Genomic DNA, 13,131 nt, shown 5'->3' with positions numbered 1-13,131 from the left:
GACATTGGAAAACAGTTCAGCAATTCCTTGAAATGTTAAACATAGAGTTAACATATGATCCAGCAATTTTACTCCTTAAGTATCTTACTCCCAGGGGCGCCTGGGTGGCTCAATCATTAAGTGTCTGCCTTCGGCTCAGGTCATGATCCCTGGGATGGAGCCCCACATCAGGCTTCCCCACTCAGCAGGAAGCCTGCTTCTCCCTCTCCCACTCCCCCTGCTTGTGTTCCCTCTCTTGCTGTCTCTTGTCTGTCAAATAAATAAAATCTTAAAAAAATATCTTCTACCCAAGAGAAATTAAAAAAATTCATCTATACAAAACTTGTATAGGGACGTTCATAGCAGCATTATTCATAATAGCCAAAAAATGGAAACAACTCAGTTGTCCGTTTACTGCTGAATAAAATGTGGCATACCCTTACATTGGAATATTATTCAGCCATAAAAAGGAATGAAGTTCTGATACATGCTACAACAGGCAAGAACCTCGAAAACACATTAAGTGAAGGGAGCCAATTACAAAAGATCACATATTATACGATTCCATTTATTTGAAATGTCCAAAATAGGCAAATCTAGAGAGAAAATTGATTGTGTAGGGTAGGTGGTAGAGAGGAATGAACAGTGACTGCTAATTGGCATAGTTTCCTTTTTGGAAGTTGAAATACCCTAAGATTAGGTTGTGGTAATGGTTGCACGACTCTGTGAATATACTAAATAGTGTTAAATTGTACACTTTAAACAGGTGGATTATGGGCACCTGGGTGGCTCAGTCTGTTAAGTGTCTGCCTTCGGCTCAGGTCATGATCCCCGGGTCCTGGGATCAAGCCCCACATAGGGCTCTCTGCTCAGCGGGGAGCCTGCTTCTCCCTCTCCCTCTGCCTGCCACTCCCCCTGCTTGTGCTCTCTATCTCTCTCTTTGTCAAATAAATAAATAAAATCTTTAAAAAAATACACAAACAGATGGGTTATATGGTATGTGAAATCTATCTCAGTAAAGCTGTTAAAAAAGGGGGGTGGTCTTGAAGAGAAATCTGTCACAAAGCCTTCAGGGGAGGAGGGATGGCTGAACTGGGCCTTAAAGGATGGGGAAAAATCAAACTGACAGAGTAGAAGGCGTTGTATGTCTGTTTGTATTTTTATTTTTTCTTTTAAAAGTAGTATGTGCTCACAGTGAAAAAAAATTATAGGAAAATATGAGTTGAAAAGTAAGAGGTGCTCTTCCAACTCATTTCTGACCTTCCAAATACAGCCTATCAGCAGTTTTTCTTTTTTTGTATAAATACATTATAAATGTATTTACATCCACATTTTTATATATTTTCACACATGCAACTTATCAAAACAGAATCACGTGAGGAAGAGCCTAGGTTAAGTAAACCAGAATAAAATGAGAGAGAGAATTGCATTCAGATTATGGAGAACCAGTGGGCTTAGAATTTAGTTTAATAGACAAAAGAATGATAAATTATGATAAATGTTAGGATGAGTTATTGTGATTACTGTGTATAGATGTTGTATGGTAATACCCAAGACCCTGGAACACATTTTATCTTCTTTAGAAGCAGCATGGTTAGAAAGATGACAGGCACACATAAGGTAGAAAAGACAAGAGGCGTAAGGGCTCTGAGGAATAAGAAAGAGAATTTTGTCTGAGATGGCCAGAGGGGATTACATTGGAATTAATTGGGGATATGATTTTGTTGATCATAAATGGGTAAGTAATTAGAGATGTAGGGACAGTGAAAAAGCAAGCTGTTCTTGAACAGTATCAGTGAAATCCATATAGTTGAAATGGAACATTTATTGTAAGGAAAGAATGTGAAGGTATGGCAAAGAGATAACAACTGGTATTTGTTGAGTGATGCCAGGATTCTTTTTTTTTTTTTTTTTTTTTAAAGATTTTATTTATTTATTTGACAGAGAGAGAGCAAGAGAGGGAACACAAGCAGGGGGAGTGGGAGAGGGAGAAGCAGGCTTCCCGCAGAGCAGGGAGAAGCAGGCTTCCCGCAGATCGAGCAGATCGATGCGGGGCTCGATCCCAGGACCCTGGGATCATGACCTGAGCCGAAGGCAGACGCTTAACGACTGAGCCACCCAGGCGCCCCGAGTGATGCCAGGATTCTAAGGCTGTAGCAAATAGTGAGGTATTGTTTGTTTGTTTTCAAATTTTTATTCAAATTCTAGTTAATTAACATGTAGTGTAATACTGGTTTCAGGAGTAGAATTTAGTGATTCATCACACATATATATATTGTTTCTTTATTTGTGTTTAGTTTTGACTAGTTCTCTGTGGGTTTAATTTTATTCTCTGTCCTCATAGCGTAGCTCAGTGCCTGGCACATAGCAGGTGGTTCAGTAAATATTTATTAAGTGGTTGATTTCAAAGGTTTGGTTTGGTTTGGTTTTAGCTTTGACATACAAGGTTAGGTTTATTCCCTTCATGGAACTAAACATAAGGTTTGAGTCAGATCACCTTCCCAGGAGCCATCTAGAAGACCACTTCATTTCAAATACTGCATTCATGCTTTCTCATTTTTATAGATTCCCTCTGTCTTTACGAATTCTGTCGTAAACTACTTTATTCTCGTCCCACCGCATTCTGTCCTGACCCTGGCCCTGTTTTGCCTTCGGGTGGAAATTGCTTGAGAAACTTGTTTTTGAATTCAGAAAACACCTCTGGCATACTTATTTCTTCCGTACAGAAGTTCATGGTTCTTGTATACCTGATAACCCGACTTCTTCATTGTCTCATTTCACACTAACACCTCAGCTTTAAATACTCTGCTGTATTTTTTGTTCTGTTTGTCCTGGCTTCTTTTACTAGGTGGTGTGCTCTGGGAGTAGAACCTGGGTTTTGTGCTGCAGGGACTGAACAGATGTCATAACACTATATGTGAACTACACTGGAATTAAAATAAATTTTAAAGAAAGCAGATTTCAAAGAAGGAGTATTCCGGGGGCACCTGGGTGGCTCAGTTGTTAAGCGTCTGCCTTTGGCTCAGGTCATGATCCCGGGGTCCTGGGATCGAGTCCCGCATCGGGCTCCTTGCTCAGCAGGGAGTCTGCGTCTCCCCTGCCTGCCATTCCCCCTGCTTGTGCTTGCTCTCTGTCTCTCTCTCTTGCTCTCTCTGTGTCAAATAAATAAATAAAATCTTAAAAAAAAAAAAAAAAAAAAAGAAGGAATATTCCGGACTTAGTGGACTGGCTGGATTTAAAGAATGAAGCCACTAGAGGTGTCATGATAGATCCAGCCCGGATAATGCCAGCAAGAGGCAGTGATAGAAGCTGAGAAGTTTCTGAGTGTAGTACCACAGCTGAGGTGTTAATATCCAGGGCAAATTGTGTGGATATATTACAATTTGTTCATCCATTCCCTAGTTGATGGATATTAGGCTCTTTCCGGCTTCTAGCTATTAGGAATAAAACTGCTGTAAACTTTGGTGTACAGGCTTTTCGAGATATCTTTTCAAATCTCTTGGGTAACTTCCTAGTGGTGGGTTGCTAGGTTATATGGAAGTGTATGTTTAACCTTCTGAGCTGCCAAATTACTTTTGAAAGTGACTGTACCATTTTGTAGTCCTGCCAACAACATCTAAGAATGCAGTTGCTCTGCGTCCTGTCACTACTTAGTATTGTCAGTCTTTTTTATTTTAGCCATTGTAGTAGATGCATGGTAGTATCTCTGAGTGGTTTTTTTTTTTCATTGTAGTTTTAATTTTCATTTTTCTAATGCTTATGGATGTTAAGTGTCTTTTTATGTATCTTCTTTGGCTAAGTTTCTGTTCAGATATTTGCTTGTTTTGAATGGGATTTTTGTCTTTTGTGGCTGTGAGATTTCTTTTTATTATGGATGCAAGCCCTTATCATATAAGCATTTTGCAAATACTGTATTTTATTAACTGCTCTTGGAAGAGCAGCAGTTTTTAATTTTGATGAAATCTAATTTATCATTTTTTTGCTTGTACAGTTTGTTTGGTTTCCTAATTAGGAAATCTTTGCCTGACCCAAAATCACACAGATTTTCTTCTGTGTTTTCTTCTTGAAGCTTTATAGTTTGCGTTCTTACATTTAAGTATATGCTTCATTTCAAGGTTATATGGTGCAAGGTGAAGTTGAGGTTTACCTTGTTTCAGTCCCCATAGCCTACAGTGTTAACCATTATACCACCCTGCCTCCCGTCTTACCTCTCTCATCATTAAGAATGTGACTTTATGCACATTGATTCTTCCAAGTCACCTGCTTAGCAAGTAGTCTCATAAGGGTTAGAGTGAATGTATAGCAGCATTTTGCACAATGTCTTCAATATAGTAGGCATTCAATCAATGAAAGTTACGAATTATTATTGGTGAAATTACTCATTTTTCCATTTACCTAACATAGTGAACACCAGTTTCTTGTGTTTGGGGATACATTAGTGAACAAAGTTCCTGTTTTTATGGTGATTACATGCTACTTGTTAATATTACAAATCACAAGGGGGCGCCTGGGTGGCTCAGTCGGTTAAGCGTCTGCCTTCGCTCAGGTCATGATCCCAGAGTCCTGGGATCGAGCCCCGTGTCGGGCTCCCTGCTCAGCAGGGAGCCTGCTTCTCCCTCTCTCTCTGCCTGCTGCTCTGCCTACTTGTGTTCTCGCTCTCTGTCAAATAAATAAATAAAATCTTTAAAAAAAAAAAAATTATAAATCACAAGATATGGTATTACTATAATTTTATTAAATGACATTAAAGTTAAGGGTGCATTTTGGTGCAGCAGTGAAAGCTTACAGTTGATATCTAAGCACTCTAATAGTGTGGTAGTTTAATAAATTAGTTTCTAAAAATATCTCAGAAGAGGAATTGGTCAGCCTTGGAATTATAGAGGCAAACATTAGAAGAGTATCCTCAGCGTCACTCCAGGAAGAGAACACTTGAGTCTGGTTGCACATATTCCTAGGAGATTAGGCAACCAGCTGTCCCTAGAAGCCCGCCAGTGAAATCACTTGTCACACTTCACTTGTTCAGAGTTCTGTGTGCTTGAGCAGACTTTGAGTCAAAATAGAGTTTTCCGTGTAAATTTTGCCTTCAGCCTCAGAATGCACTTGTGACTCATGAGTTTCTAGCCCACACAGTAGATCTGTTTTTTAAAAACAGCCTATTAAAGATTTAAGTTTTTATAAAGTGGTACTTTACATAATGTGACTCTGCTGCCCAGTGAATGAATGACCTGTGGGAGCTGCTGAGGGCAAGATGTGGGCTTTGAAGTTAGAAGTGGAGTTTAGGGACGTCTGGGTGGCTCAGCTGGTTAAGCGGCTGCCTTTGGCTCAGGTTATGATCCTAGGGTTCTGGGATCAAGTCCCACATTGGGCTCCTTGCTCAGCGGAGAGCCTGCTTCTCCTTCTGCCTGCCGCCTGCTTCTCCCTCTGCCTGCCACTTCCCCTGCTTGTGCTCACTCTCTCTCTCTCTCTGATTTATAAATAAATAAATAAATAAAATATTTTTTTAAAAAAAGAAGAGTTTAATTATTGCTTTTTTTTTTTCTTAGTAGCTGTTAGGAGTTGTGCAAATTATTTAATGTCTCTGATCCTTGGTTTCTCTTTGCTTCTTATAATTTTTAGCATTGTTAGCACTAAATGAGAGATCACTTTTACTAAGTACCTAACCCGGGACATCTTACTCCTTTCCATTCATTTGCAGTATAAACTGTAGTGAAATTTATGTACAGTATTTGTTTGTTTTCAGAATCGTCTAAAAGAAATTGAACAAAATCTCTCTAAAATAATGAGACTTGACAATGAAATTAAAGCCTTGGATAGCCGGAAGAAGCAAATGGAGAAAGATAATAGTGAACTGGAACAGAAAATGGAGAAGGTCTGTGGTGGTAGAATTTTGTTCTTCAAAATTTTGAGATTATTATAATGAACCTCATTTGAATCCATTTTGCCACTCATTTCAGAAAAAAATACAAATCTTGATGTTTGTGTTATTTCCATATATATGTTAAAAGGAAGGATATTGAATAAGCTTTGGTTCATATTTTGTACTTCAGAGTGATAACTTCTTGTATGTATTCATTAAAGCTCTTTATTTTGTTCTCTGCACAGGTTTTTCAAGGGACTGATGAGCAACTAAATGATTTATATCACAATCACCAAAGAACAGTAAGGGAGAAAGAAAGGAGACTGGTAGACTGTCAGCGTGAACTGGAAAAGTTAAATAAAGAATCAAGGCTTCTCAATCAGGAAAAATCAGAACTGCTTGTTGAGCAGGGTAGGACAAAATGTTAACTTGGTCTTTTTTCCTATTATAATATTATGCATTTTCTGCATGAATGATGAATCTCCAGGAAATTATGCAGAGTGAAAAAAAGCCAATCTGAAAAGATAATATACAGCATGCTTCCATTTATATAACATCTCTGAAATGTCAAAATTTCAGAAGCAGAGGACAGATTATTGGTTGCCAGGGTTACTGAGTAGGAGGAGGAACAGGAGGAAGGTTAGTATGGTTGTGGTTGTAAAAACAACAAGAGCAAAAAAAAAAAAAAACATAAGTATGGTTATGATTACAAAAGCTTATTGTGGTAGTTGAACTGTTCATTATGTTCACTGTCATGGTGGAGGTATGAACTAACACAGTTGATTATATTATATAGAACTTAATATGCACAAATACATAAAAGTAACACTGGGGAAATCTGAATAAAACTGATGGATTGTATCAGTGTCAGAATCCTGACTATGAAATTATACTGTAGTATTGCAAAATATTACTAAAGGAAGCACTGTTTTTTTACTCACAACAATTCTGACACCAGATGTGTGCGTTTTTCCACACCAAGCAATTCTCTAATTCTTGGAAGAGAGAATTCAGTTCTGACACTAATTGTCTGGAGTCAGTGCTTTCCCTGTGGAGTCCCACAGGACTGCCTACCCAGTTCAGATTCCAGTTGCAAGTCCTAAGTTGTCTGTCACCTACACTTCTGATCTCTGATCAATTGGCTATAAATCAGGAGTCCCCACAAACCCTTTCTGAGGTTCAGTAATTTGCTATCATGATTGATAGAACTTAGGGAACCTTTTTACCAGTTTATTATAAAGGATACCACTCAGGAACAGTCAAATGGAAGAGATGCATAGTGCAAGGTATGGGGAAGAGGTCTTCAGCTTCCACGCCTTCCATCTGCATTACTCACACATGAACCAGCACCTTGATGTGTTCACCAACCTGAAAGCTAGCTCTCTGAATGCTGTTGTTCATCGTTCTTATGGAAGTTCCATTATATAGGCATGGTTGAATAAATCATTAGCCATTGGTGATTGAACCCAATCTTCAGCTGCTCTGTAGAGTTGAGGAGGTGGTTATTGAAAGTTCCTACTCTCTAATCACATAGTTTGTTCCTTTGACTACCAGCTCCCATCCTCTTAAGAGTCACCTCATTAGAATAAACTCAAGTATGGCTGAAAAGGACTTAGAATGAGTAACAAAAGATGCTCTTTTCACCTGTATCACTCAGAAATTCTAAGAGTTTTGGGTGCTTTGTGCCAGGAACCAAGGACAAAGACCAAATACATATTTCTTATTATGTCACAAAACCACAGTTAACCAGTGGGGGAAACTGGCAAAGGTTATAAGAGATTCTGCTGTGGGTGTTTGTTGTTTTTTTTTTTTTTTTTAATAGCTGCTTATGAATGTACAGTTTTTTTAATTTGAAAATAATCACTTGAAAATTGAATTATTATGGTTGTGTTTTTTAAAGGTCGTCTGCAGCTACAAGCGGATCGCCATCAAGAACATATCCGAGCTAGAGATTCATTAATTCAGTCTTTGGCAACACAGCTAGAATTAGATGGCTTTGAGCGTGGACCGTTCAATGAAAGACATATTAAAAATTTTCACAAACTTGTGAGAGAGAGGCAAGAAAGGGAAGCAGAAATTGCCAGCCAGCTGATGGTAAATATTGCTATATTCTTTTGTTTGTATCAGATTCTCTAGTTATATTGTTTCAATTTTAGGGTGGACCTCATATGTCAAAGTTTTGGGTTAGTGTTAGGATAGAATCTTTACGAGATAGAAAAAAACCTCATGGAAGCAATTTGTCTAAAGTTTTTAAGGATAAAAATATGAAGAAAATACAGGTTACATTTTAAATTTGATTTTAAGTTACATTTCTTTTTTCTTTTTTCCCAGTTTTACTGAGAAATAATTTAACAGGTACCACCCTATGTTTAAGGCATATGGCACGAGTATTGTGAAATGATTACCACAGTAGGTTCAGCTAATACCCGTTTCCTCATATATATATATATATATATATATATATGTGTGTGTGTGTGTGTATATATATATATATATATACAATAAAAGAAAAGAAAATATATTTACCTTGTGATGAGAACTTTCAGGATGTACTTCTTTAACAACTTTCCTATGTCATATGGCAGTGTTAGCAGTAGTCATCATAGTGTACATTATATCTGTAGTACTTAAAACTGGAAATTTGAACCTTTTGACCACCTTCCTTCAATTCTCCCTCCTCCCACCTTCCGCCTCTGGTGACCACAAGTCTGATCTCTTTTTCTTTGAGTTTGTTTGTTCTTTGGGTTTGTTTTGTTTTTGGATTCCACATATAAGTGAGATCATACAGTATTTGTCTTCCAAAATTTCTTTTTAAAGGTAATCATAAAAAGTTTGCTCATAGTTAATAATGATTATCTCTGGGTGATGGTCATTGCATTTTTTTGTACTTTCCTATATTTTCCTTAGTGTGCGTGTGTTAATTTTGCATTCAGGAAACTTTATTAGTAAATTGTTCACTGAAAACAATTGTTAATGCTCATTCTTCTCATGTAGAATGACTTTACAGAAAAAGAGACTCTGAAACAAAAACAGATAGATGAGATAAGGGATAAGAAAACTGGACTGGGAAGAATAATTGAGCTAAAATCAGAAATCCTAACTAAGAAGCAGAATGAGCTGAGAAATGTGAAGTATGAATTACAGCAGTTGGAAGGATCTTCGGACAGGATTATTGAACTGGACCAGGAGCTCTCAAAAGCTGTAAGATATTATTTGAGTAATCTAATAATTTTAAGGTGTAAAGACGTTTAGAATCTTATATTCTGAAGTATATTATCTGTTGCTAATCTTAAGATTATGGCATTTCAATAAAAACATCAACCTTGTCTATGAATCTCATACAAAATGAAAACGTGAATATTATAATCATACCAACTCCTTGATTCTGGAACTGGTGGATTGAAAATTAGAATCACGTAGGAAGCTTTTAAAAAAGACTTAGGGGGCGCCTGGGTGGCTCAGTCGTTAAGCGTCTGCCTTCGACTCAGGTCATGATCCCAGGGTCCTGGGATCGAGCCCCGCATCGGGCACAGGAAGCCTGCTTCTCCCTCTCCCACTCTCCCTGCTTGTGTTCCCTCTCTCGCTGTGTCTCTCTCTGTCAAATAAATCTTAAAAAAAATAAAAATAAAAAAGACTTAGACTTGGGCGCCTGGGTGGCTCAGATGGTTAAGTGTCTGCCTTCAGCTCAGGTCATGATCCCAGGGTCCTGGGATCAAGTCCCGAGTCGGGCTCCCTGCTCCTTGGGAGCCTGCTTCTCCCCCTGCCTCTCTCTGTCTGTCTCTCTCTGTCTCTCATGAATAAATAAATAAAATCTTTAAAAAAAAAAGACTTAGACTTGGGGCCCTTGGGTGGCTCAGTTGGTTAAGCGTCTGCCTTCAGCTCAGGTCATGTTCCCGGAGTCCTGGGATCGAGCCCTGCATCGGGCTCCCTGCTCAGTGGGGAGTCTGCCTCTCCCTTTGCCCTCACCCCACTCAGTCCGTGTTCTCTCTAGAGTGGGGAATAGAAATGTGTGTTCCAGACAAAACCAGGTGATTGTTATGAGTACCTTGGTTAAGAACCACTTACCTAAGTTAAAAAAAACAAGTATTTTCACTCTAGGTTCCACACATTGTAGATTTTATATGATTCTTGCCATGTTACCACTTTTTGTTCGGTAGAAATTTTCTTAGACCATCTATTTTCACGAATTTCCAAATTCTCTTCCTCGTTTCTAATCTGTCCGCTTCCTTCACATCTCTGCCACCAAGTAGGCATCCTAAAATTTGGCAGATCTCCCTCTCAGAGCCCATCTTGGTAATTTAAGTAAACATTTCTATTTGCTCTGTAACTTAGCATCTAGCATACATTTTTGTCAGTTTAGCAGTTTGTCACAATATTGCCTTGTGATGGGAAAGCACTGGTCAGAGATCACATCGCACTATTTTATGGGTTCTACATGCCAGGCAATGTAGTGAATTTCCATGGATACTTGATAAATACTTAAATACCAACTAAAGAGTTACTAAACTGTATACTTAGATGTATTTTTCTCAGTTTTACACTACATTCTGAGTTTTCCCTCCTGTTTCACCTTCCCAGATTTGTTTACTAATTCTCTACCATTATAACCTAGTAAGATAACTTTATAAGATTTTCCTTAAAAATCTTATTTCTTAAATGCTTTTCTCTTCTTGGATAAAAGCAAACAGTAATATCTTGATCATTCTGAGTAGTTGATTTCTAATACATTTTGTCATAGTTTTAACACAAAACATATAAACTTGTGTGTTTGAATTATTAATAAGGAACATGAGCTAAGCAAGGCTGAGAAAAACAGCAATGTAGAAGCTCTAAAAACAGAAGTAATAAGTCTTCAAAATGAGAAAGCAGACCTAGACAGGACCCTGCGTAAGTTGGACCAGGAGATGGAACAGTTAAACCATCATACAACAACACGCACCCAGATGGAGATGCTGACCAAAGACAAAGTACGACCTTTCTTTTTGTTTTAATTATACTTTCTGGTATTTAAAATAATTTACATTTGTAATAGATGCACTACGAAATATTTAAGTGGTGTTGGCATTATATTTTAGGAGTTAAGTGAGCTTAATACTCTATAAGACTTGGGAGCTTAAAAACTGTTTTCTAATTACAAAAAATAATACAGAAGTATATATACACATGCCCATTGCTATTAATATTTATCATATACAGAAGTTTTAATTTTTATTATTGTCAGACTTGTTACTTTTTTCTCTTATGGCACAGAAAGGCAATTCCCACTGTGAGACTTCTGAAATTTTGCATTTTCTTCTTTCATTTTCATTGTTTTATTTTTTTAAGCCTAGAATTGTAGTCTAGAATTTATTTTTGTTAATAGCTGGCTTAGTCGGTAGAGCATGTAATTATTGATCTCAGAGTTGTGAATTCAAATTTATTTTTGTTCTTGATACAATATGGAGATCTTGGACTTTATTTAAAAAAATTTTTTTTTCTATAGGCTGACAAAGATGAACAAATCAGAAAAATAAAATCTCGACACAGTGATGAATTAACTTCATTGTTAGGATATTTTCCCAACAAAAAACAGCTTGAAGACTGGCTTCATAGTAAATCAAAAGAAATTAAGCAGACCAGGGACAGACTTGCCAAATTGAAGTAAGTAATTGTAACATTTGGAGATGTACTACAGATCTCTTATTTCATGCTTTTATTTTTCATTGCTTGAATTGTTTTATTATTTATTGTTATAAAGTGGTATGTCCTATGTTAATTGACTTTGGTTCTGCTGTATTTTATCAGTCAAGTAAAATGATGACATTAATTTGAGCCTTTAGTTCCTTGAAAGTTTGCAGAACTTAGAGGATTAAAATTCTCCTTTATAAAAAGTGAGGCCTGACACTATAAAACTCTTAGAAGAAAATTTAGGGGGAAGGCTTCATTATATTGAAATTGATAAATATTTTCTTGGACCTGACACCAAAAGCACAGGCAGCAAAAGCAAAAATAGATAAATGGGACTACATCAAACTTAAGAACTTCTACAAAGCAAGGAAACAACCGGGAAAAGGCAACTGACGGAATGGGAGAAAATATTCAAACCACTTATCTAATAAGTGATTATCTAGAATATGTAAATAACTCCTAAAATTAACAACACAAAAACAAATAATTGGATTTAAAAATGGGCAAAGAACTTGAATAGTCATTTCTCCAGAGACCATATACAAATGGCCAGTGAGCAAATGAAAAAGTGCCTAATTCATCAGGGAAATGCAGATGAAAACCACAATGATATACCACTTCACACCAGTTTAGGATGGCTACTACCAAAAACAAAAAAAAACAAAATAACAAATATTGGTGAGGATGTTGAGAAATTGGAACCTTTGTACATTGTTAGTAGGAGTATGAAATGGTACAGCTGATAGAGAAAATAGAGGATCTTCAAAAAAATTAAAAATAGAATTACCAGATGATCCAGCAGTTCCATTTCTGAGTATATATTCAAAAGCATTGAAAACATGATCTTGAAGAGATCTTTGCAAATCCATGTTCATTATAGCATTATTCTCAGTAGCCAGATGAATGGATAAAGATTCAGTGTGTGTTTGTGTATAATGATACTACTCAGCTTTAAAAAAGGAAATCCTGGGGGCGTCTGGCTGGCTCAGTCGAGCATGTGACTCTTGCTCTCCAGATTGTGAGTTCAAGCCCCACGATGAGTGTAAAGCTTACCCAAGGGTGGGGGTGGGGAGGAAATCCTGTCCTGCTACAACTTGGATGAACCTTGAGGATATTATTGCTAAGTAAAATAAGCTAGTTACAAAAGGACAAATACTGTGTGATTCCACTTACATGAGGTACCCAAAGTAGTCAAACTCTTGAAAACAGAAAGTAGAAAGATGATTGCCAGGAAGTGGGAGAGCGGGGGAAGGGGAATGGTTATTCAATGGTTACAGAGTTTCAGTTTTACAAGATGTAAAAGCTTTAGAGATATGTAGCACAGCCATGTGTATATAGTTGACACTACTGCACTGTACACTTAAAAAATGGTTAAGATGGTAAATTTTATATAATGTTTGTTTTTTGCCACAATAAAGACGTGATCACTTTTTTTAATGTCACTTTGGTGGTTGGGTAAAAGAGTCAAAAATTCTGTACAGATATTTGAGGAAGGTAGTGGATCTGGCTTTGGCCATGTCTCATTTGTTTCTTAGGGAAATGTGTCTTAGGGAATAGGTTATTGGAGTTTGAAGTTCAAGAGATTGGAAGTTGTTGCTTTGTAAGTAATAATTAGAGTCATTCGTATA

General features: G+C 37.2%; 1 protein-coding gene across 5 annotated transcripts in view; it reads left to right on the top strand.

Moving 5' to 3' along the window:
- The window catches only part of RAD50 (RAD50 double strand break repair protein), a 130,487-nt gene that overhangs the window by 76,837 nt on the left and 40,519 nt on the right, over positions 1-13,131 (top strand). For all 5 annotated transcript variants that reach the window (XM_078067527.1, XM_078067524.1, XM_078067526.1 and 2 more), the window contains 6 exons: positions 5,720-5,848; positions 6,082-6,247; positions 7,737-7,930; positions 8,831-9,037; positions 10,621-10,803; positions 11,319-11,476. In XM_078067527.1, coding sequence (XP_077923653.1) covers positions 5,720-5,848; positions 6,082-6,247; positions 7,737-7,930; positions 8,831-9,037; positions 10,621-10,803; positions 11,319-11,476 — 1,037 coding nt within the window. The remainder of the gene's footprint in view (positions 1-5,719; positions 5,849-6,081; positions 6,248-7,736; positions 7,931-8,830; positions 9,038-10,620; positions 10,804-11,318; positions 11,477-13,131) is intronic.

The sequence above is a fragment of the Halichoerus grypus genome, chromosome 2 (genome assembly GCF_964656455.1).
Source record: "Halichoerus grypus chromosome 2, mHalGry1.hap1.1, whole genome shotgun sequence".
In the NCBI taxonomy this organism is placed as follows: domain Eukaryota; kingdom Metazoa; phylum Chordata; class Mammalia; order Carnivora; family Phocidae; genus Halichoerus; species Halichoerus grypus.
Note: the sequence above shows the minus strand (reverse complement) of the source record. Positions and strands in the feature narration are given on the sequence as shown.